Genomic DNA, 26,588 nt, shown 5'->3' on the forward strand with positions numbered 1-26,588 from the left:
CCTTTCAGGGAAAGAGAAAATTGGGGAGAAGGTGAGAGAGAGAAGGAAAAAAATTTAAAGTGGGATGTGTTGCAAATATTGCTTCCACCTTATCAAGGAGACAGTCAGAACCACGAAGTCATTCACAGGAAAGGGAACGGGGAATTCTCAGTGCCCTAAGGATGGAGGGTGAGAGGAAGTAGGAGGGGGGAAGTAACTCAACCCTGTCTGCTTCAAAGGCAAGGGTTGGAATTCGGTTTCCTGTCAAAGAGGGGGGTTTGCAGATGCTGCAGGAGGGGGAGGTGGGAAGTAATTCAATCCTGTCTCCCCCAAAGACAAGAGCAGGAACACAGTATGCTGCTGGAGAAAGAGTTTTGCAAATGCCACTGAGACGGGTCCCATTAGGAGGCCAAGGAGGAGGTTTTAGGTTTGTAATAGTGCCACTAGCAACATAGGATTGAAGAAAGGGCTTTCATTTCATTTGGAGGATCCTACAGGAGTAGGAGAGAGAACAGATGAATATTTAGGGTATGCAGATTACACTTGGAAAGACTGAGATTTCTTCCTAGGAATCTTTTTTGGATTTCAGGAAAAGTGAATGGTTTTACAAAAGGCACAGCAAACCCGGGAAGATGAGCACCCACAAGCTGTGGGTATAGTAGGACAGAATGGTCTTGTTGTGGACAATGCTATTCCACAAGCAGACTCCAACTGGGACCCAAACAGCCAGGTGCAGTTAGGTCATCTAAGAGATTATCACACATATTTAATTAGAGCAATAAAAACAGCAGTGCCACAAATGAGTAATGTGTCTAAAGCTATGTCTCTACAACAAGAGAAAGATGAGAGCCCCACCCAGTGGTTAGAAAGGCTTAGGGATGCCTTGAGAAAACAGAGAGGGTTAGACCCTGAAAGCCCTGCATTTGAAACTTCATTGAAGGTACAATGTGTCACTCAATCACAATCTGATATAAGATGAAGGGTTCAAAGAGAAGAAGAGTAGCAGAATAAATCTTTAGAAGATCTAATATGAAAAACACAAGTTTATGTAATAAAGGACAAGGAGAAAGCCAAAACAAAGGCTAAGGTAATGGTCCAGATTCTTCAACCTAAATCAGGAGGAAAGAGAGGACAAGGGGAAGCAAGAGGGAGAGACTGGACCCCCAGATCCTTTCACAATACCCCTCACTCTCCTAATCAAGCTCAAGTACGACCTAAGTTAGGGAGGAACCAATGTGCAATCTGTAAGAAAGAGGGACATTGGAAAAAAAGAATGGCCACAGAAGCAGACAGATCAAGAAGAGGAGGAGATCCACCATTTAATGGAAATGGATTGCTAGGGGTGTCACGGGTTCCCTTCATATAACGAGCCCACCACCATGGAACCCTTGATAAACTGCCTACTGGGCCCTCATTGAGAGGTAGTGCAGTTTTTAGTGGATACTGGGGCTTCTAGATCTACACTGAATTTTATGCCAAAAGGAGGTTGATTATCAAAAGGAAGTTTAACTATTCAACAGGTAAGTGGGAAGGATGAGAAAGTACATATACTGGAACCTATATCGGCTGACATAGAAAATAAATTTGAAATGCATGACCTTTTTGTTCCAAATTGTGATTGTAATCTGCTGGGGAGAGATTTGATGGCAAAAGTGGGTATGCAAATTAATATTGTGAAGGATAAAACTGAAGCAAATACAATCATTACACTCCATAAGCTATCATCAGGGGCTTATGAAAAACTAAACCCCAATATGTGGGCAGTTTCTGGGAAATATGGAAAAATAAATACAGAACAGATTAAGGCATCAGGATCAGATTGTATCCCAGAAGCAGTACGTCATTCAACGGAAGGAAGAGAAAGGTTAAAACCTATAATCCAATCGTTATTACAAGCTAGCTTGTTAGAACCATGTATGTCTCCTTATAACACCCCAATTTTACCAGTGAGGAAACCAGATGGAAGTTACCGAATGGTTCAAGATTTAAGAATAATTAATGAACTAGATAAGCCTAGACACCCTACGGTTCCTGATCCTCATACTTTTCTCAATCAAATTCTCTCTTCTCACTGTTATTATTCTGTGTTAGGATGCATTCTGGTTGTCCAATTACAGACAATAGTAAGCCATACTTTGCCTTTGAGTGGGAACAAGAAGAAGGAGGGAAAGTAATTAAACAGCAACTTACTTGGACCGCACTGCCACAAAGATATACTGAATCACCGGTTTTATTTGGACGAGCTTTAAAAAATCTTTTAAATGAATTCTCATTACCTCCACAAGTAAGGTTATTGCAGTATGTAGATGATTTTACAAGTAGAAGACACTACTGTGAAATTGCTTAACTTTCTAGCTGAAAAAGGACTAAGAATTTCTGAAAAGAAAGATCAAATGGTAGAGACAGAAGTTAAGTATTTAGGACATATTGTAATGCATGGATCACAATGTGTAGATCCAGAAAGGGTTAAAAAAATCTTGGAAATTCCTCTTCCAAAAATGAAGAAAGAATTTTTAGGATTAGTGGGATTTTGTAGGACTTGGACAGAAGATTTTTCAATAATAGCCAGACCACTGTATGATTTGTTGACTCGAGAAAATCCAGAAGTAATTATTTGGATACCTGAAGGGAAAAGGAGATTTCAGTAACTAAAGAGTAAATTAATTCAAGCTCCTGCCCTAGCTCTTCCAGATCTGAACAAAGAATTTGCATTATATGTAGATGTTAACCAGGGACATGCAAAAGGAGTGTTAATACAAGATCATGGTGGCTCTCATAGGCCAGTGGCCTATTTCTCTAAATTATGACATAGTAGTTATGGGATGGCCACACTGCCTTCAAAGTCATGCAGCCACAGCTCAAATGGTGCTTGTGGCTAGAAAGCTAACTAATAAAGGACACTTAGTAGTTAAGAGTCCCACACCAAGTTAAAGCATTATTAACAGGAAAAGGCTCTAAATGGATGACTAATGCACAATTGTTATAGTATGAAACTTGTCTAATGGAGTAAGATGATTTAGAAGACAAAGGTAGAAAAAGTTTCAGTCCAGCTTCTTGTTTAAACAGGGATGAACAAAACCCTGAAATAGTTGATGATTGCATTCAGGTAATAGGTCTTCAAACATGAGCTAGAATTGACCTAACAGATGGTCCACTATCTAGACGACAAAATGTGTTTACTGATGGATCCTCACAGGTGATAGAAGGGAAGCGTTATACTGGATATGCTATAATTGAAGAAGAACAGTTAAAAGACTGTGGTAGATTACCTTATATCTAGTCAGCACAAAGAGCTGAACTATTAGCTCTGATACGAGCTTGTGAAATACACCAGGGAAAAGCAGTTAATGTCTATATGGATTCCAAATATGCATATGTGTTTGAGAAATTACGGAAAGAAAGGGGACTTTTAACCTGTAGAGGCAAGGCACTAGCATATGAGAATTTGATACAGAGATTATTGAAAGCCATGGATTTATCTCAACAAATAGCCGTGGTCCATGTTAAAGAACATCAAATGGGACATCAAACGCTTCTGCAGAAGTGACTGGTAATAGATTAGCAGATGAAGAGGCATGGAAAAAAGCACTTTTGCTTGAAGTATTTCCCCTCCTACCAGTGACTCAATTATTGCCAGAAGGAATGTCCTTCTTGTCACAAGAATTGGAAACAATTAAAAACAGTGGAGCAGAAAATAGAGGGGAAAATTGGTTAACAAAAAAGGGTAAACAATGGATACCGAAGGCATTGGCCTTACAAATATCAAAACAACTTCATGAAGGGAGTCATTGAGGCTCCTGAGCACTAGCAGAGGCCTTTCTTAAGATGTATGTGACATTGAGCCTTTTGTGACATTGCTTTACATATTCCATGGTACCCTCAAAGTTCTGGATGAGTAGAATGTATGAATGGAGAGATCAAGGAATATCTTTTAAAATTAGTAATGGAAACAAAAATGCCCTGGACTCAGCTTTTACCTATAGCTTTAGCAAGGATAAGAGCTAAACATCGAGAAAGTCTTAAGTTACCTCCATCTGAGATAATGTCTGGAATCCCTTATCCAGTTGGGTTACAAAAAGAAAGCAGAATAGAAATTTGTTCATAAAGCAGCATGTGGCCAGAATACTGTCTGTTGTAAAATCTCTTCAACAGGAAGCCCAGCTGGCACAAACTCTACCCTTGGATTTCGCAGTTCATGACATCTGTCCAGGAGACTGGATTCTAGCTAAGGACTGCAAACACCACTGGTGGGAAAGTGGCGCAGACCATATTAGGTGTTATTGACCACAGACAGAGCAGTTAAGACTGCTGAGGATGGGTGGACTCACCATACACAAGTGAAACCTTCTAGAGCACCAGAGTTCTGGACTTCACAACTAGAAGAGAAAGAAGGAAAGCCTAAACTTATACTACACAGAAACCGTGAGTAGAAGCGTCTGTGTTGATTTAGGAAGAAGTTCCTGCATCTACCCACTGAGCATCTACTTAATGTCTACTCAAATGGACCTTCCTATCGACAGTCAAATGAAGATAAAACTTTTGATCCTGTTTCTTTGTTATCACCTGTGCGTTGGTCAAATAGAAGGAAACAGATTTTTAGCACTAGGGGAAGAAATTGCAAAAGCTCAAAGTTCCAAATAGCTGGTCCATAATGCTCAATTAATCCTTTGAGAAGTCCACTCATTCTTTTTCCATTTTTTGTTTTCTTCCTCCTGTAGGGGAGGTATTAAGTTCTCGTTTGTTTTTTTTTTAATCACCATATGCTTTAATTCCCAAACTGTATATGGCTTAAAAAAAAGAATAAGGGTTTAATACATCTTACAAAACAAATTCCTTGTCCAATTTTCAGGCAATCTTCTATATGTGTGTTGGTCACTGTTGATCCAACAGTGTCCTTTAAGTGCCCAGTTTACAGAGGACAAGGGACTATCCCAGAGTTCCTCATCTTCCAGGACTTGAAAATAAAGAGTATTTTCCTTTCCTAACGGCCCACCACTATACGTATTTCAGGATCCTTGTTGGGTTAATGTGGGAGAAGATGAATATGAAGATTGGAAGAGAAGTGTTGAGCCCGAGATTCCCTGCGAAGATGAGACCATCGTATGAATGGATATGAACCGTTTAAGAATAAGCATTTCGGATTTCACATTATGTTTCTCAGTTTATTGTGTAATCCCCTATAGATATATACAGTGGACTGTAAGTTCTGGAAAATTCCCTTATCCCTCATGGTCTTGAACCCTGCCCTTCCACTGGTAAATCTTTGCTGCATTGCAGAACTCTTCCCTATACGGTTGTGTCATCCTCCTATTTTGCATGCTCCTCCTTTACTCCTCCTCAGTTACGCCCTCTTCCTTGCAAGTTCTTACCCTACCATATATAGGGCAGAAGCCATATCAATAAAATGTGTGCGAACCCATTTGTCCCAGCTAACAGCCACAGGATAACAATATCACAGAACCCCCGTGAATTGATTCATGGAACAAGAGAGCCCATCTATAATTTAAATCATATAATTTGAATCCAAGCTATATTAGAGATTATTGCCAATCAAACAGCTAATGTCTTAGACTTGCTGGCAGACCAAGTAACCCAAATGAGAACTGCCAACTCTAAACACCAAATGGTTTTTGATTTTTTGTTAGCAGTGGAAAGTGGAGTATGTGGAAAATTAAATAACTCAAATTGCTGTCTGCAAATCGATGACAATAGAAAAACAGTAAAATAAATAACAAAACAAATCCGAAAGTTAGTCCATGTCCCAGTTGAATCTTGGAAGAAGTGGGGCATAGATATGTTTTCATGGCTTGCAGTTGGACCAGCAATAAAGAAAATACTATTCTTTGTTTTTTGCAGGCAAGCTACCTTAATTTTCCTGCCTTGTATGATTCCTTGTCTTTTGCAACTTACTGCATATGTGATGAAGAGGATGCAAATAGTAGCTATGCCTAATGACCTTGAAATGGCAATTAAAGGACAGAAAATAATGGCTCTGAAATAGTGTGTAAATGAGAATTACCAACTACTCATTCTCAAGAAACTTTAACCTTAGATATTGAAGCAGATCAAGAGACAACTATTAACAAAATGGTACTCTCTTTTGCAAGAACATAATTTTTAAAAAAGGGAGGATTATTAGGAATAAGTAGAATGTTCTTGCAAAGTTTGTAGTAGTCACAGCTAACTTAGTAGTAGGGGATAGAAAAGTTATGTAGTTGCCCAGCATGAGATAATACAGTGCCCAGAACATGGAGACCAATCAGCAGCAAGGGATAAATATGCAGTAACCTCCATTTTGAAAATGTTGGGGACCCTCAAAGCCCTTAATAAGCATGTAATGGGGGACATGTAGTAGGCATGTCAGAAAGTCTGTAACCCCGGAATACCTCACTCAATGGAGAAACGGGGAGGGACCTGAGTTTTGGGCAGAGTGTTTAAAAGAGGCTATGACCCCTGTCAAGTTGAGAGACCTCACTGGGGGAATGCCCAAGGAACTCTCCCTTTTATTTGAATGAAAGTTTTAGTTAGCTCTTCTGTCTCTTGACTATTTTTGAGGCTCTTAGTATATGGATTTTTCAGAAAACTTATAATCATGACCTTCTTATCCTGAGAAAATGCAAATACCTACATGTTGTAAGGTCACACTTTAGAAACCAAGCACTGGATCATCTTCCTCTCTTCTCCCTACTGTTGCAGGAAGAACTATCAGCAAATACAATCCAATTAATACTACTTCAATTTCACTAATGGAGAGAGAGAAGGACACAGAAGATGCCCTCATCAATGCAGTCAGTTCAACATGTTTTTTCTCCTCAGAAAAGTTAACTGGAACTGTAACTTTCTTGTTTCAATAGTACAGGGTTAATAGCAGACAAAATGTATGTGACTAAGCATATTTCTCATACACCTGAGTGTCCTTTGTTCTCTGCCATCAGCTCCAGATAAGTCTCATGACTACAGTGAGGCCTCTTGTACTGCTGTGTGGGAAGATGCTACAACCTTGAAGTCTCCCGCATGGAATAAAGTAGTGTGTGAAGATCCTCTTAGTACTTAAAAAAAACCCAAACTACCAAATATGTTTCTCTTTTAGAGCTAAATTACTATACTGTGAAATAAAATGTCTTATTCATTCCAGTACTAGATTCTTCTCTCTTGTTAAGAACAAACTTCCAGATAATTACCAGCAGTTAATAACAATAACTGCTCTGGTAAGAGTTTGAAAGGATGCCTAAAAACACTGCTCTTCCTACTTTAAACTTTTTTTTTGTAAATTACAAATCATCCTGTTTTTGACAACTCTACATTTTATACAACAGGTAACACAATACAGACTATACAGTGTTCAAATACAATGCTGATAAAATGCAGCAACTGCTGCTAGTCATATGGGTTTCCAATCAGTCCATAAAACTTTATCCAAGGTTGATTTACGGAGCTAGCCTGGAGATGTGTTATTAATAGATACAGAGGGGACAAACCTGCTGGTTCTGAAAAGATCTCATTCTGATCAAAATTAGTGAAAGCTAAGAAGAACTGGATCATGACAGATAACTGTATAAATACCTACAATTTTTACTATACCGTAGAACTCTTTGGAACTATTTTAAGCAATAATAACTCAGTTTCTAGAGATGCTGACACTTAAAGCTACCACCCCCTGCTGAGTTTCTCAGAACTTTCCCAAAATCAGGCAAAGGAATTCTCATTAAGGTAAGTGGTTGCTGTTCATTTCAGGGTCTTCTTTTAATGAACAGCTTATACAGATGCTTGTGCATGTGCAGCAATTCTTTCACATAGTTTAAAACTTTTAAAATGATTAAAAAATCCATTAAATCAGACTCCTATGTATTATTACAATCCCTCAATTATTGACTGAATGGAAGACATTTGAAAAACAAGGGGAAAATTACAATCCCTATCACTCTGTAATACTAATAATGATAAAGTCTAAACAAACAGGCAGGGTGGATCATTAATTCATTTCAGCAATGAATATAACAGGTGTTACATTCTCTCTGGAATTTTGAATGGTAACAGTCCACACAAATGCTTCTTTCACCTCCAAGCTGTGTCAGATCAGATGTAGGGTATACTTCTCCGTTCTGAAACAAACCCCAACTCCCAAAACAAAACACATTCTAACTCACCAGCTTTTGAGAAAGTACACCAGAACCCCATGCACCTGCCACTGTCTTCTCCCGACAGAGGTCATTCTGCTTCATGCCCTAAACTTAGGGTTTACATGGACCTGGGCAGCCTTTTAATGGTTTGGAGTTTTCTTAAGAAATGTTTCCTCAACATGTAACTGAAGGCCTCAAAAACTAGATAAACAGACATGAGCAAAACGATTAATTAAAGCTGTAATTTTCTCTTTACCTATGAGTGATATATGATACTACTAAGTTCTGAAATACTCACGCCATAAAGAAACAAGCAGGTACAGACAACAACATGTATTGCAATGTTGTATACTGTGACTACTGCAGCACTCATTCTGAGCTCGTTTCATTATATTATATTACTTCAGACAAGTGAAACCGGAGTCTATGGAGTGAAGCAATTGTACAAATATGAATGAATAGAAAGTAGAGTCCAGATTTTTAACCTAATGCACAATTTCTAAACAAAAATGTATAAATCCACAATAAAAAGAAAACATTATTGAAATATTTTGGCTTGGTTGTTGGTTTGGTTTTTGTTGTTTGGTTTTGGTTCTTTTTAATACACAAGTTATTTAAGCCAGGAAAATTATGTGTCTCTTAAACATTGCAACAGTTTTTTGTCAGTGCTGATTTTTTGACAGGTGTCCCAGCCAGGCTGGTTACTGACCTCGTATCATCTTGATTATCACTTCGTTTTCGCACTTCACTGTAAAAAAATCACCAAACAAAAAATGCACTCAATATACTTCACTGTTCTGTTTCTTCCACTATATCTTACAGAGCTTACCACCATCTGTTGCATGGCTAAAACTATGGAGTTATCAACACAGCAGAGCACAGAATCAACATCTCATAAGTTTCTAATTTTGGAATCATATGGATATTTCTGTGCAATTCATAGTTAGTCACAAAAATACAATTATACCTAATACCTAATAACTCCCCAATGTTCTGATATGTCTTCCCTTTTCTTTTGAGAATTTTTATTTATTTGCTTCAGAATACGTTCATAGTTGAAAGTATAAAACTAAATAACTTCTGTTTCAAGTATAAATTTATCTTCAGAATAAAAATGCACATTGTTGGATGTTTTTTATAAATATGGGCATAAAAGTTGTGTATGTATGAGTGATTACTGATTACAGAACATCAGCCTTGAAAAATTATACTGTAATCAAAAATTATTTGGAAAGGTAATGCAAGTGTAATGTTTGGTTCACACATTATCACAGAAATACCAGGGCGCTAAATGAATATATAAAGAATTTCTATCTTTTAAGTAATTCAGAGAAAGGGACATCAAAGAAAAATGTGTAATTAGAATGGTCAGTAGCAGAACTGAGCATATATTAATATATTGGAAAGAATTAAAAATTATTTATACATAGAATGACACACATCTGAAAATAATTTAAGAGAGAATTAGGAAAGTAAATCCATGTACAATTAAAAATGTAATTCATTCACCAAATAGGTTTTAAAACGGTGGGCTCCATAACTGAGCTCTAATTTGAATATTAATTATTGAGATAGCTTTGTAACATTTGCGAGCAAAAATGTTACTTGATTAAACTGAAAATAAATCCTGTCCCTCATTTATCTATAACAATTCAACATGGTATTCTCTTTAATTTTTTTTTTCTTTATGTTGGTACAATCTTAAAACTACATGTATGACTTTGTATGTATATTCACATACTACATCCTTTTTACAAAATATACTCAGTTGTGTTTATTTGAAAAAAGAAATAATGTTACCGAGCAAGATGAAGAACTGCTTCTACAATATTAGATCCGTCTTTAGCACTTGTTTCACAGAATAGCGCATTATAAGTCTACGAGTAAAAATAAAATGTTAAGCCAACTAATTTGAAATGGTTCCCATGTGAACATGTACATTTATTTACAAATGGTTTCCTCAGTAACACAAAACAATGATGATACACATTTAAATCAACAGGATTTCTTCTAATGCTCTTAATTCTCCAAAATATTCACTTTAGTACTGTGTAAAAAAACAGTAATTGTTTTTTAATTATATCTGTTTTATATTCAGTACAGTCTGAATTAATAAACGAAATAAAAAACATATCATAGTTCTTAACTCCAAATTTAATCTTCTTGTTCACAAGATTGCAAAATATGAAGAGAGTTCCTAGGACAGGTTACTCAATCTAGCTTGTTAGTTACTCAAACTACAGCATCTGATAGTCTAGGTTAACCAAAAACATAATTCCATAAGTAACAGACATGGTATCTGCTGCAGTTCAATCAATTGTACAAGCACTTAAGAGACTCAAGACTCTTAAAATTCTCTATATTTTTCTCCCAAATATAGGATTTATGTATCTCTTAGCCCCCATATAAATACATGCAAAAAAAATTGTCCACACTTCTATTCACAGCAGAGAATTCCTTTTTTGTTTCTGCACATGTGGCAGAAATACAAGCTAGCCTCTTGAAGTGAAACCATTCCACTTAAAACCAGGACAGACACAAGCCAGTCAAAAAGCCTAACTAAATAGCGTGCTTCATATTTGAACGAGCAAACTCAGTCTCCTAGTCCAACCACTTTTTATACAAAAAAGACTGAGAAGACTATCCCAGCCAATAACAAAATTAAGCTTATTAGACACTGAGATGTGATTTAACCCAGCAAACACCACCAAAACAGGATAGTTTTAATGAAAAGTATCCATGAATACTCATTACTGGATTTGGACAAATGACCAGAAAATTATTTCTGTTTACTACCTTCTTATGTGATTTTCAGATTAAGGTTCTTAAGACCCTTTTTATACTAAAGAGGTACACTTCAACTTTACCATAGCCAGCTTTTCTCCATAGTTTACAGGCACACATTTTTGCCCTTGTTCTGTAACAGCTTGACGGAGATCTGCCTTGTTTCCCACCATCATAATTGGAATATTCTCGTGAGTTGCATCCTGTAAAGAGAATTTTATTTCCTTATTGCTAGAACACTCAGTATACAAAAAAGTAACTAACACCATCATGTCACACCGATTTCTTTCCCACAAAAGGTCTTGTGCACTATCAGAGAAAGCTGACTAATTATGAAAGTTATGCTGAGAGCTTTTTGTAAACCATTTAATATGTAAGCAGTCAGCTTAAACATCAGCCTGCAAACACGTGCTTCCATTCCTTTAAGCCCTGCTTCCTGACAATTCATTTAATATGGGAAGTTAGTCTAATGGAATTAATTATTGCATTCAAATGCTATATGACAAAATCACTATGGGAAAAGTGACTACCATGACTTAGAAAAAATGCTTTCAGAAGATAAACTAAACATTTTGCTTGCCACTTTTGTCCTATTAAACACCTTCAGCATAAGAGAAAAGCCTTTGCATTAAATGCAAATTCACATTCAAATAAAAAACCAAGAATACTGGTTTAAAACGCAAAGACTCCAAGGAATACTCAAGCCATCCACAAGAAGGTATCTGAAATGGGTTCTCATGTTCATTTCCAAAGGAAATGTTGTGATTCACGACAACCTTTTACACAAAGATGTATCATATTGCATGCTAACTGAATATGTCAGGATGCATTTAGGACTTCAATGTAGTTTTTACTTCTATGAGAGCCTGCAGTCTGCCTAACTACAATTTACAGATAATAAAATTTTATAAATAATAAGGTTAACAATGCAGTGAAACATAGCTTATAAGCTGTATTATACTTAAGGGTATTACCTCAATCATATCCATCCATTCTCTCACGTTAAGAAAGCTTTTTTCACATGTTACATCATATAGTAGCAAGACACCATCTGCTCTTCTGAAGTATGATTTAGCAATACTTCGGAATCTTTAAGAAAAAAAAGGTCTGCATAAGGTCATATTAAAAAATAATTAAATTTAACATCGATAAGAAAGGAGCATTTCTTAATTTCACTACTGAGTAAGATTCTCTCCACATTACATGATGAGTTTTCTCATAGCTTCTTTTGTAAATAGTTCTTAAAAACTGCTGATGCAGGTCTACAAGTGCTCCCTAAGGATCAACAGGATTCTGTCCTAAACAACAACCAATATTTTGTATATCAAAACAATCTACAGTGTATCTATCACAGATAATCTGTTCTCAAGTTGTGCCAGGGAGGATTAGATTTTCTTCACTAAATGTCCTTACAGAAAAGGTGGTCAGGCATTGGAATGAGCTGTCTGGGGAAGTGGTAGAATCGCCATCCCTGTAAGTGTTCACAAAGGCATGTGTGGATGTGGCTCTTGGGGACATGGTTTAGTGGTGAATACAACAGTATTAAGTTAACAGTTGGATTCAATATGCTTAGAGGTCTTTTCAAAGCTTAATGGCTCTATGATTCTATGACTCACTTACATGTAACTTCCTAAATTGAGCGGGTTACTTTACCTCCTTTGAAAAAAGATAGGAAACCAATAAAATTATTCTAGGGATTAACTATCTTTGACATGAGCTTTACACAATGTATTTAACCAAGTACAGCAACTTTGTATTTACACTGGATATTAAAATATTCTTCACAAATTTACTACATGGAAGTAGAACGATTGGGCCACTGCTTCCCCGCTTCACACAATCACTCATTCAGATAAAAGTAAGCACATACAGCCCAACAGAAATTTTGGTCAATGAACAGATTAAAGTGACTTCCAAGGTGCTAGATTTATCTCTCAATAAATTCCGAAGGCTGTCAGTAAAGAAGTAATGGCTCTCAAGAAAAGATGACATAGAAGAAACTTTATGTAATAATTTAAGAATCTTGGATATCTATTCAGCAATCTGTGAAGAGACATCAAACTTCTAAAGTTTTTGGGAAGAAGTTTTCATATCCTAAATACAATGCAAATCAGGACTAGGATTTTCAAAGAGGAGAATAAAGAAGAGGAGAAGAGGGAGAAGGGAAGGGAATGTCTAAGAAAAATCCAGCTTAAAAAGTGTGTAAGGACAAAGAAAGCTAAAGACTAAAAACAGAAAAACAATGTGCATCTTTTTGCATTGCAAAAGAGGGACACGTGGATTTAATTAATTAATCCTGTGGTGAACCTTAACGACTTCTCTCTGTGGGGAAAAAAGATTACCTCAAGCATCACCAAAGCTAACAAAAAAACATTGCACCTGTCTTGGAGTCTCAGAAGAGAAAAATCACTTCTGTTTATAGGTATTTACATATGGCCATATTGACTTGCTGTAGGACTATACCATTAGTGGATTTTTTTCACCTAGGTGAAAAAAGGCAAATGACTTTTACAAACAAAAGAATTCAGAATAGACAAGTGTGAAGGATCACTAACCTCTCCTGCCCTGCTGTGTCCCACAGTTGTAGCACTGTAGGTTCTCCATCAACAATTAGTCTTTTCATTTGAAAATCCACACCTGAAAAAAATCATGTGTATAGTCTAACAAAAAAATCAATAACCTTTAAAAAACCACAGACAATGAAAAGTTATATGCTATATACAAGAGTTATTTCAAAATTCATCTCTTTTACTAGGTTATGAGATTTCAGTTGTTCACATACTCTTGAACTGCAATAATCCCCTGAAGGTATCTGTCTTTAGAAAACTATTTAAAAAAATATTTTGCCCAAGCATTTTCCCAGAAGCATTGATACAAATGGCATCCTGAACAGCAAATAAGACCTCTCTCTCTTTTATTTTGCTAAACAGTTTTGTCAAAGAAACAAAAATATTTTATAAAACAGACTTTCTTTCAAATGCCAAGGAGGAAAAAGATAAATTGGAAAAAAAATCCTGACTCAGAGGCAATAAAACAAATATATAACTATGATTCAATTGGAAGAAAAATTAAGTCTGCCGAATTGTTAAGACAAGTTTGCTAGTTGACAGCTGTAACAGTATACACAAGATGTCAGTCAGAAATCCCTCTAGTTGTATTTAAACCAAAGCTTCAGTAACACTTCAAAGAAATTGAGACAAAAATAATATAAAAGGATACTACAAAATACTAAGGAAAGAGGAAAGAGCTGAGAAAACAAGAAAGCAATAAAAATGCAAAAACATTCATACAAACACTAGAAGTTCCTTTTACTGAAATTCTCTTTTCTGGTGCTTTGTGTTGTTCAGAAACAGGCTTTGTAAAGAAAAACTAAATTAGATCAGGACCCTACAAACCTACAAACGACTGTTAGGCACTGCTAAGCTTTAGAACTCAATTAGCTCTCCCATCCTAAGAAACTGTCTGTATATGCAGGCAATCCTAGCAAGCAATCACAAATGGAATCTTTTCACCCATTTCTGCAAAACAGCAATGAAATTCATTTAAATACTTTAAAAAGAACAACAACTATACCCAAAGTTGCACTGGTATTGCCTCGAAATTCATTCTTGCAAAGTCTCATAAGGAAACTGGATTTTCCCACTGCTGCATCTCCAGCAAGAACAATCTTGTAAGCCTTCTCTGAACTGGGGTATTTTAGAGTGCATTCGGTTGCATCTGACTGAAAATAAAAATAATCCCTCTATTGCAACTTATATAGAAAGTATATTCTCTGTATTGCTCTTTTTCCTTTTTCCACTAAAGAACTGGTTACCTGGGGAGTGAGAGCAGATATGTATTTCCTTGTTGAAGCAATTGAGCTGCTTCGACTTACTGGTCGTGAGGGCTTCCAGTCTAATACTGCAGTACTGTTATCAGGACTGTACGCTTCTTCATCCCTGATCTCTGGAACCTGAAAGTACAGATTAATTCTCTGGTGAAAAAAGTACACTTTTTTGGAAAGGCACAGGCAAGATTCATTAAAACATTTGTTTTAACAATTTGGATTAAACAGAGATGAATGACCAAATAGAGCTGTGCAATTCTAGTAAAATTACTGTGATTATTCTGTTCTTATTCTTATCCATTTGCTGTTGACTATAGCATACATATTGTCCTTAAACATGTTTATGGTTTGGCATACATTCTTTTAGTACTGTTTCTGATAGAGCAAACTAATTTCCATATGAAAATTTCAGCTTAAGAACAGTAACAATAAACAAATATTTTATTTCAAAGCCTATTTTACAAATATTAAGAATTTACCTACATGACATTACTCTCTATGATATTACTACTCAAGCTAAACTAAATACAGCACAGCTGTAATCAACACTATTCATAGCATAGTCTCCACAAACAGAGATTAAATGTCTCTACTAAAAGCACAGCAAAGGAGTTGCCTTAAAAAACCCCATGTTCTACTGTGTTTGATACTAGTCTTGCTATGTAGTCATCACTAAATCTTTCCATTTTGCTAACAATAAAATGGGCATGACACCTTCTTACATTTTTAAATTCTCTGAGACTTAGCGTGTAAGTCGATGTATGCACCAAGAGCATTCTTCTTTCTCATATATGCTTTTTCCTTCACTGCCACAGCATACTAAGAGGAAGTGATTGGAAACCTGTTTTACTTCTATAGTATCTGCTTTTTTATCATTAGAAAATGAGCTCCTCTCTCCAAACAGTTTAACAACCTTAAAAAACCAAGCATAGTTCAAAAATGAAGTTACTACCTCAGAAATCTACCAAAAAATGTAAAAATGAACATTTTATTTTAAAGATAACTAAATATTTATGCATTCTCCAAAACAATTTTACTAATCTTACTTGAATACATATAACCCAAATACTTAGTTTTAACTGCTCTATGGAGAAAGATCCATTTTATTTTAAAACCAGGAAACTAATTTAGTCTCCAACCAAAGGTCCTTCTCAGAGAAGGAGTAAATCTGGCACTTACATCAGTATCAGAAGCATCACCACCAAAGCCTTCTTGCATACACTGTGACCTTTGAAAAATCCTTTGATGCCTGTATTCCACTTCTGAATCATACTCATTTGAATCTCTCAAGGTAGACAAACCACTGTCAAAACAGCTCTCAGGTAAGCTGTCAACTTCACAGTTTATCCTTTGCATAGGATCGCAAACGGCTAAAGAATCAAAATCGTCATCCACACAAGACGAATGAGATGACCTAATAAGAAAATATTGGAGGGGAAAAGAATAAGTTATTACACAATTGTTTTTCCCAACAAAATCTGAGACATTCTGAAACAGCTGATTTTTAGAAATGCTAAGTTAAAGCCATATGTCAAGCCTATCTTGCCTTTATAAAGAATTTCTTTCTCAATCATCTCTCTTACAATGCTCAGATTAAATTATTTAATCTATGTTACTGATGATGACTTCCCATGTTTCAGTATGTCTATTTATTAATTAAAAAAAAACTGTTTAAGAACATTCAGAAAAATGACATACTATGAAGACATCAAAGGCAGAAAATTACAGACAATGGTTTAGCCAATTTTTGGCCTATTCTAAGACATAAAATGACCCTGACATATTCTGTCTCATTTAAATGATTGCATTTCCTCATAGAAGCACACGTGCTAATAAGGAACAGCTGTAAATATAGAAAAGGGAGTAGCCAAGTTCAGGAGATCAGTAATGGTGGAAGAAGTCACTGAAACACATGTTCTTATAGTTTGGTAGGCTACGTAAAACCTAAGATTTTACACAGAAGTCTTTTCTTTTCCCTCACCCCTTCTTCAAAGGCTTTTTGGTTTCCATTTTGGATGCTGTAATATATAAAAATACTTTAATGGATGCAGCAATGCCAGTATGACTTACAGGAAAAAAAAAGCTTTTATTTATGTAAATAAAACCACATAAAAGAAAGATTAATAGAGTAAATCTTAAAATAATCAATCTTACAAAAAAATGTATGATGGCTACAAGCATTATTATGCTCCTGTAGCAAGACAGGAACAGGCAAAAATTACAGTGAGGTAAAGAAGGTCTTCAAGTCACAGCACAGAAGAGAGAAACAGTCTGGCTTTGCTGTATTGGGAATGGATGTGAAGCACTGAACTGCTAAAACAGACAAGGTCAGCATCAATCCTTGTAAAAATAACTTGGTCCCAGAGGGGCTGGGACCTCCCAGCGTGATGGCACAGCACAGCAGAGTACACTGGGGAGAAGACCAAATTATGAAGTGAATAATGAGTCCAATTCCTGCACATGGCCAAATGGGGGGGACAGGGTATCATTGTTCCATGCAATAACATTCAGAACTATCTAACTTACATACCTTAAGGCTAAAGAATAATCACATGAATGAATGTGATCTTTGCTTTAGACTGTCACAGCATACATGCTCTTTGCATTTATGCACCTACGAGCCCATACCAAATTACTGAAATATAGAAGGGCATATATTATAACAAAGTTAAGCTTGTCAGGCATTCCCTGAAATAAAGGTCTTTAGTAGCAAACTTTCAACCTCACTGAACCATGAATTCAATGCTGGGAATTTCATACGTGCTTAAAGCAAGTTAGATGCAAGATGTGTGTTACAGATAAAAAAAGAAAAAACACACCTGCGCAAATTGCTTCAAAACATGTCAGAATGCAAATCAATAGCTCTTAATGCCGATCTGCTGTCAGGAGACAAAGTACTGAAAACAAACTCTCTGCCATTTGATACTAAGTCACATCTGTTAAGAGTGAGTTTTATTTCTACCACATAAGCTTTCCTCTAAAGTAGCTTGTATTTCTCACTTTTGTGGAAATGCAAGGATTGCACTCCTTCAGAAAATTACTCAATGTAATATGCAACTTAGTAGTGGATGCCTTTCAAAATTTGCAGAGGGTCCAAAGAGAGAGGCTGCATTAAGAAAGAAGCAGTTTCTGACGAGCAAAACTTTATAGCCAGCAAACATATCTCACAGAGACAGCACCCCTATCCAAGATACGCTTCTCTCTGTCAATGTAAATGCAACATACAGACTACTAAGAACTCTAAGGTTTGGAGTACCACTGAAAGAAAAAGAAGACAAAATAATCTATCAACTGAGTAAGGACACACATTTTTGCTGGCAGATCTAGCTGTTTTAAAAAAAAAAGTGTGAAACTATAGCACGATTGATAGTGCTTGGGGTTGTCTCCATTGCCCAGTATCTTCAGTGTCTCTGCAATGATCTGAGGAAGGTCTGATCAATGACATGTATCCAGTAGGTATAAAAATAAATACCTCTGACCATTTGATATTTGTATTTAGATATCTTACTGTTCTCTGTGACTTTTACCGCACAAATAGCCAAATGCACTCACTGCTCTGGCATGTCAGTATGAGATGAGGGTGCTTTTTCTTTTGAAAAATTAGGCCCACATTTGTAATAATTAGTACATAGGAAAACAAGACACACAGGCTGAACATACAACCGGAAACGTTTTATGTCTTAAGTACTCGGTAAGCTAGGTAACAGAGGTCCTCAGAAGATTTTTGTAGCTTCTTGGAGACAAGGAAGGGAGATCAAGAATCAAACTAGAATCAATACAACAAAACAGTCCAAAATCAACAAGAGGCTGTCTGAACTCTCCATAAATTCATTATTTGGACTGAGAAGAGTTTTCCTGAGCTTCCTGAAGTAATTGAAAAGATTCCTCTTGACTTCAGTATACTTTGGATCTTATGCTATGGTCACACATTCCTTCTAATTCAGACAGAATTATTCTCTCTGTTATTTGACAGCAATTTGCTCTACTATGAAAAGTGTGATGCCCTAGTCTTAACTTAAAAAAAGCAAGCCTGGCTTACCTGTCGTACCGTGGATTTAAAGGAGAATGTCCACCATTAAATTTAGGACTGCTTCTAGAATTGGTACTTCCTGGTGAGGTGTTTGCTAACCGCTGCAACAGATACATAACAAATGCATAATAAGTTTGATAAACAGAGTGAAAGCATCTAGATTTGTTGTGAAAAGAAATATGCATCATCAAAATGGGAAATGTGTATTTTAATATGTATTTAACTACTTACATTTAATTAAACCTCATGCTTTATATAGGGATGAGAGTCAAAAGGCCTATTACAAATAAAATTTACACCCTGCTGCCGTAATACTAAACCTACTAACCACATTCAATCACAAAAGACAATGGAAATTCCAAGAAGATTATTTTATTGACCACACCTGAAGACTCTGAATTGCTAAACTTTGAAAAGCAATATTTAGAACAAGGCACGTTGACTACTAAAAATAAAATGGAAATGTCACTGGCTGAGCTAGTATCAGTAGAGCTACCTCCTAATTCTTGAGAGAGATAGTGAAGGAAAGGTCTCAACTGATACAATGTGACAGAGTACTCTGTATATTCTGCCATGCCTCTACACATTTATTCACTGGAAACAGTTTCTTCTGTGTTCTCTGTAATATGCTCCCTTTTGTTTCAGGGCATGACAGAAGGAAATGGTATCTCTTGTTGCATCTGTAGTGAATATCTAGTAGCTTGTATCAGCAAAAAAGCACTCATGTTCATTGGCATGGAACACTGCAAACAGGCAATGACCCCTCTCTTCCTCCTTCCTGTCCAATATTGTCTTTGAGGGCCCATTATTCAGGCCCCAACCTTCTAAAAAAGTTAGTTTCTTTACTCATGATGCTCAATCATTAGCTTTAGAGTTTAACAGGTTTCACAAGATTGGAAAACGGCAGTGTAGAGTAGGTTTTTTGTTATTTTCAAGCCTTCCTTTCTCTGTTTTGGAGGATGTCTGGTTACACCTGTTATAACAGATTCCCATGGAGTTGTAATAGCCCAAAAGGGTTTGACTAAGGTCTTTATTATCAGAAGTCCCTGCTATTTATTTTCCCAGTGACTTGCCTGGACAAAAGTCCAGGTTAGGTGAAGACCTTGCTATTGAGAAAGGGCAGTTTTCTGAAAAAGTGTATTTTCAGTGGTAGGCAACTCAATACAAACATATTCCTTTAGTTTGAAAGGAAAACTGCTGCTTTATTCACCTCATTAAATACATCTGAACACAGTATATTAAAAAAAATTACTACTTTCCAAAGCATCTCAGAAAGCAGTTGTGCTCCAACAAAACCCCATTATTTCACAACGCATTAGTAAATCTAACAAGATTCAACTACACAAGAGTATCCCCACAGTGAGTCCACTGATTTAAACTCAATTTTTTCTGAGACCTAGCCACTGAAGCACCAATTTAAATTCGGTATGTTAATTCTTACACCTTCTAGTACAATGTAACAAAATCATAAATACATACCAATGATCTGTTGTACTTGCTGAAACTGTTTTCAAGTGCACTTCTTAAACCATCATTGCTGTCATGTAACTTTCTATTAGCTGATCTAATAAGGAAACAAAGTTTAACTTGCAGGAGTAAAGAAAACTTGAAAACTATGTAATTTATCACAAAGAAATATTGAATAAGGACTTATCAAAAAATCCTTTTTTTTTTCTTTTGATAAACACTAAACAATAAGATGAAACTAGAAACATGTTGACACATACTGAAAAAAAAATCATTATATGTGAAAAAGCCACAGTGAAGTTTAGTCCCCAGTGCCAGCTTAGGAAACCTGTTTTCACTTCTGCAGCATGATCTCTGGTCTCCTGAGTGGAAAAAAATACTGTAGAAATGGTCACCAAAAAAACCCCCCAAAAATTTACTAGTACAGCCATTTCTGTACAAAGTGAATACCCTCTAAATATTGCTGAGGTGATTCTAAGGACAAATATGATTCATCTGCTTGAAAGAAAGAATTTTTTTAGGATAAAGAAACTAACTAAAGATATAAAATAATCTATTAATTGTGACCCTCCTTAAAAGCAAAAATTTATGCACCTCTTGTATAATACTGTGCACTGGTAGTACTTCCCAGACAAAAATAAGACAGGGAGTTACTGGAGAAGCAAAGGCAATAAAAAAAAATGAGTCAGGCAATAATTTTTATGATAGCATGGATAGACTCAAATCTCATTCAGCTTATCATAAAGAAATTCATTGGGGCTAAGAAAAGAAAAAAAAAATAAATGCAGAGTTACTGTCTCAGTTACACAGTGGTCTTACTAGCAAAGTAACATCTACAACAATTAAGCACGATACCTTCCACGACAGTTGAGGCCATTTCAATATTTTCACTTTGTATTTTTTTTCCAAATCTCAACCCACTCTTTTGCATACAAAATATTTACCCCCATACGCACTGGGACAAAATTTGATAATAAAAAACTGAATTACTAAAAACTTACTGCAGTATTTCAATTTGTCTTTCCAGATTATCTCTGTCTTCAGTATATTCTCGGATAATTTCTAGGTCTCTAGAAAAGAAAAAAAACAAACACCAAGTTTAAATAAACTTATACCTTACAGGATATCCTTTTCTTTTATTTTTATAATACTGCTTTAGGTAGAGTTTGCATTTATGCTGACACACGTTGAAAGCAGTTTTATGCAAAGTAACATCACTTGGTGACTTCATTAATCTCTGACGTTATAACTCAACAAAGACTGAAAAATAAAAGAAGTACAAAATAATCATATGGATTTCTTCCTTTCCCCTGAAATATAATTTGTGTTATCTGAAGACAAGCACTCAATGAAACTGTCACACTCCTTTAAATCAGTAACTAGAAGCAGCTTTCACTCACTTCAGAAAAAATGCTTGAGATTGATGTGGAAGGCTTCCAAAACTATTCTCCCTAATATTCAAACAGATATTAATCTGAGTGCATGCCACAGAGAAAAAAAACTGGCTGATGCTGCACTCTTATTTCATTCCTAATTAAGTCCCACTAAAATCAACAGACATTCTTGCAAAATTATGAGAGTTTGCATCATATCCAGAACTTGCTGTTTCAGATATAAGAACAGCAGTGATGGTATGTCAAACATGTACCTGTCCTTTATGGCAAATTTAGAAAAAAACAACTGCATACATAATAACTACATCAGAGAGCAGATTTTTTTCCCCTGCTGAAAATTATCATGTAAAAGTAACTTACCTCTCAGTGTTCAAAGACTGATCTGCATACTCGCTTTTCAAGCTATCTAATTCACTCTGTAGAAAAGCTATATTTGTCTGTGCTTCTAAAAGATCTTTTTTAAGTTTCTGATTTTCCTTTAAAAAAGGAAGATATTAGATGTTAGATGTCATAGTCACCTCCACAAAATGTTCATAAATTATAATGGTAGAATAAACATCATCAAAATTACATAAAAATGAAACACTAAAATCTTGTCACAGAGGGGGAAAGAAAATGAAAGAACACCAAATCAACAGAGAAGTCAGTAAACTAACATGCAAAAACCTTTGAATTTTTATTTTTCTTTTCAGTTACACAAAAAGGGGACTATGTAGCCTCAAGCCATTTCTAAATGTTACATATAGAATGTGCATGCATTTATATGGAACAGGTACTCTTCCAACTTGAAGAATCTCAGATTTATCAATAACTTTAAAAGTTTACTTTGTACTTTACCAGTATTAAATGCAAAAACACTACAAAAACCAACAACAAAACAAAACAAAAACAAAAACAACAAAAAAAAAACCACATAAAATTTTGCACTGCAGACTAAAACAGAGGCTAGATTAATATGTTAATGATAATAATCTCTTACCAGGAACATATCATGCATTCTTTTTTTCAGTTCACCCACATCTTCCTTGTGATTTACATTTTTGGATTGCTCCTCCAGCTAGACAGATAAAAAAATGCAAAATTAATGTATTTGATTGTTCCGATTCAAAGTACACAAAAGCTAATGGAAATCACATTAAGTAACCCCTGAAAGGTTTTACAGCTACTTAAGTTTTTAAAAGTTAGAGTTTTGCCATCTGTGCTGGTAGGCAGCCTTACTCCAATAATCACTGGCTTTCTAAAAAATTTTTAGATCAATAATTAAAAAACGTTTAATGAGCATTTTGCTCACCTACTCTTTAGGTATAAAATATGCATAACTAATGACACAAGTCAACTATTGAGAAGATACAAACGAGTGTATTCCCACTAAGTTAAAAAAAATTATAAAAAATTATTACTACCTCAGCTGTGTGGTATTTGTACTACAACCTCTCATGTTTCTTGTGAGAAATTTCTATTTCTATAAATGCTATTTCGAGTTCAATTCAATATAAAGAATAAAAAATGTATCCATATTGGTTGCTATGATTCTGCTAAAACTTACAGCAAAAACTAATGTTAAAATTAAGCCCAGATTACAAAATATCCAAAAACAATCTCATATCTGAGATTTCAGTTTGCCTTACTACTAGGTATCAAATTAAAAGATCAGACTGGAGTTGGGTTCTAAAAGGCACTATATTACTGTAAATTACTATATTTGGGTTGCCAATTTCATTTAAATCTATAAATTATAAATACTTAGAGGCAATATGTTGGATTATTTCTACCAAATACAAGACTAGATAACTGCAATGTTAACAACTGGATGGACACTTTATGGACCTAGAAAATTTTTCAACAACAGAATTTGGATAACAGTTGCTCTTTTTCCTAAGTATTTTAACGAATTACTGAAAATTATCAGCAGTTGCCATTTACTAATACACATTAGATTACAAACCTATAATTATGATTATCCATCTCGAGGAAAGCACTTCAAGGTCAAAATCTTTTAAAACACTTCAAAAACTCACTAGACTTCAACTCACTCACCTTTTTAAGCTTTTTTATTGTCACCTGAAGATCCCCAACTTCAGTATCATACTGACGCTTCAGCTCATTTAGTGCTTCTTCAGCTTTTCGCTTCTCCTGCAATATTTTCAATTTCATTAGAAGTTGAGATAGGTTTCAAAGGTTTATTAAAAAATTCATTCATCATTTTGGAAACCACTTTTAAATTAACGTGTGCAATTTTGTCTTTCAATTGTGTCAACCTGTCCCTTCCTTAGGATCCACAGATTCTGATTCTGTAATTGCAATCCACTTATACAACATTCATAGAAATAAAATGGTAAGGTGGAAGCAAAGATATGAGTCAATTCAGTGTTACTTATGTCTCTTGTGCTTAACATTTTCAATGTCTTAGGAAAGAATAAATAAAAACCGACCTGAAAAAAGTGATCAAATTTTATTTGTACATACATGTAAGTGTGTAGTGTATATATACATGAATACATACACACCCATGCACAAATCGGGCCATTATGTTCTTTTTTCAAACCAGTCTTCTATGGCTCAGCATACAATGTGCTAGTAATAACATTACCATGCTACCATCACTTAGGTTTTTATTTTGGTTTTTCTCTTACATTTTTTTGCTCACAAGTGTTGGAATGTTACAGGGCCATATCAGTAAAAGGTAAGCAGATGACAGTATCTTTAGTTTCATATGGTACTCAAATTGAATATCAGTATCTGAATACGGTACTCAGTCTGAATATCAAACCAAGTACACTATTCTGAGTTTTATTTTAATCAAGACAGAGAGATTTTGAAGAGAGGCTACATCAGCCACAATGAGAAGAATGAGTGTGACGTGCTATAAATTAATATGTGTTTGACTCACTTCAGTCACTCCCCAGGGACTTCAGTGCAGTTTCACAACACAAGAAATCAGAATGTAGCAGTGACTAGTGGTGCCAATGAGACAGGCTGAGTTTTCATATGGAAAAGACACACATGGACTTTGCTCAGAATTCAGTGCTTTCCTGTAGGTGATGTTGAAATCTATGTGTTAAAACAGTAATCAAAGTAATCAGTTTAAGCTGGATTCCCCTACTGTTGGCAACTATATAGGACTTCTCAGTATTGTTTGGTAAATATTTGTTTCCCTTGAAGCAACAAAATACAGGACAGGTTCTGCAGAGGCAGGTGTCACGGTAGCATGAGTAAGATCACTCTGACAAACAATAGCCTTGAATACAGGCATTAAGATTAATGGCTTAGCACAGTCCTACAAAGTAAATAACTTAACATTTACTCTCAGGGCGTTTTACTAGGTGGAGTATGTGGAGCTACAAGGGAACACTGAGGAGTGAAAATGAAAAAAGCGCTGTGAGAAACAACAGCTCATCTTTCCTACCTAGAGGTAGATGTGAACAATGAAGATGACACCTGCAACTTGGTGTCAATTCGAGGACTTTTTAGAAGGAAAATACAGACTAGAAGTGGGTAATACACAGAATATGTACATAACTGTAGATGTTCTCAGAGCGAGCAAACGCACACATCCCAGTCATCCTTTTAAAGCAGTGAAAAAGTCGTCAGGGCTCTTTTCTGGAATTTATCATTTTTTGAGAAACAGCAATCTTCCAGAGAAAATTTATTTGTTTTCTAAACATAACTGCTTAGTCTCTCTGGAAATAAACATTTATCTTTACTGAGAGATGCATTACCAGTAGTTAAACATATTACAACACACTTTTTTTGCAGTGGTGATATCTTTATTAACATTTTTATGCCATTATATTTTGTTTCTAGGAAAACACTTGACTTTTATGGTTTGGCAGGAGTGTTTTCTCTTGTATAGAAAAAAACACTATTTGAAGCGAATCTACCAGAACACCATTTACCTTCACAGATCAGCTAATGTGAACTACTTCAAATCAACAGGTTGTCAGAAAGCACTTTGTTGCTTCTAATTCTGGAAATGCTCTGGTGAAAGAACCCATAGCAAACATATACAGACATTCAGTATATTGTCTGTCCTACCGAGCAATAATTATGCCCATAGTATATGTTTTAATTAATGCATATCTTATGTCGACATTAGAACACTTTCACGAACTGTTACTCTTATGCATATTATAAAGTTAGGCTTATTTTATATTAATTTAGTAAAACAAAGCAGACAACTGGTTTTGCTGCTTTGAATTACACAGTCACATGTGACTCTAATATATCTTTCAGTGGGTAAGGACAAGAGGATTTTTGTACTTTTCCATCAAGACTGCCAGTTGGTTGAAACAACAGCTAAAACTCAAGCACAACAAAACAGATTTTCCCATCAATTTTGGGAGGTGCAGGCCCTCACACACTGTTATCACAATTACCCTCTCTTAAGTCCACAACTCTATAAAATGTAGTTGCAGGACGAAAATAGAGGAAAGAAAGATCATTACTCCAGGCCGATACACAAATTAGGACTAAATGATCTAAATGATCTAAATTCTACATAATTTCGTCTACTAGTTTCCGCTCCTTTATGGTGAAAGATCATTTTCTCCGATCTGTTTGCAATATTGGTCTCAGAAACTCCCCTTGGTCAGCATATCCTCACAAAAGAGAAAGACATTTTTCTTCTTGATTTTCATCACATCTGAGCAGACATTCCTCTTTGGGAAAGCATTAAGAGCATTCATTTTTATCTTATGCATAGCTTCTTTTCATCTAGGCCCTGCTTTCAGCAGCTTTGAGTCAGCCCATCAAGATCAAAACCATACCCGGCCATCAATTCTGCTTAAGACCACTGAGAGTTTGGTAATTATGAAATTCTGTAAATATAAATTACTCACTTCCTTTTTAACTTTATGCTCTGCAGCTTGTATCCGTTGTTCCATCTCTTCCTCTAGCTCACTTAGCTGAACTGCTGCTTTCTCCTGAGCTCTAAAATTTAAAAAAAAATAAAAAAATAAATTAAAAAAAATATTCTTTTAGCAATTGCC

At 35.6% G+C, this 26,588-nt stretch overlaps 1 protein-coding gene across 10 annotated transcripts in view; it reads right to left on the reverse strand.

Moving 5' to 3' along the window:
* The window catches only part of RASEF (RAS and EF-hand domain containing), a 57,567-nt gene that overhangs the window by 19,577 nt on the left and 11,402 nt on the right, over nucleotides 1-26,588 (reverse strand). For 3 of the 10 annotated variants that reach the window (XR_010426938.1, XR_010426937.1, XM_064642762.1), the window contains exons 3-17: nucleotides 26,439-26,529; nucleotides 23,638-23,733; nucleotides 22,580-22,657; nucleotides 21,961-22,076; nucleotides 21,208-21,276; nucleotides 20,219-20,303; nucleotides 18,749-18,840; nucleotides 15,889-16,123; nucleotides 14,698-14,835; nucleotides 14,457-14,625; nucleotides 13,439-13,520; nucleotides 11,858-11,972; nucleotides 10,967-11,086; nucleotides 9,900-9,976; nucleotides 8,809-8,847 (exon numbers count right to left, since the gene is read on the reverse strand). Coding sequence is in view for 7 of the 10 variants with exons in the window: in XM_064642762.1 (XP_064498832.1) it covers nucleotides 8,809-8,847; nucleotides 9,900-9,976; nucleotides 10,967-11,086; nucleotides 11,858-11,972; nucleotides 13,439-13,520; nucleotides 14,457-14,625; nucleotides 14,698-14,835; nucleotides 15,889-16,123; nucleotides 18,749-18,840; nucleotides 20,219-20,303; nucleotides 21,208-21,276; nucleotides 21,961-22,076; nucleotides 22,580-22,657; nucleotides 23,638-23,733; nucleotides 26,439-26,529 (1,602 nt within the window). In the remaining 3 variants the exon portion in view is untranslated. The other 7 variants (XR_010426936.1, XM_064642761.1, XM_064642763.1 and 4 more) reach the window with 7 other exon arrangements.

The sequence above is a fragment of the Pseudopipra pipra genome, chromosome Z (genome assembly GCF_036250125.1).
Source record: "Pseudopipra pipra isolate bDixPip1 chromosome Z, bDixPip1.hap1, whole genome shotgun sequence".
NCBI lineage: Eukaryota > Metazoa > Chordata > Aves > Passeriformes > Pipridae > Pseudopipra > Pseudopipra pipra.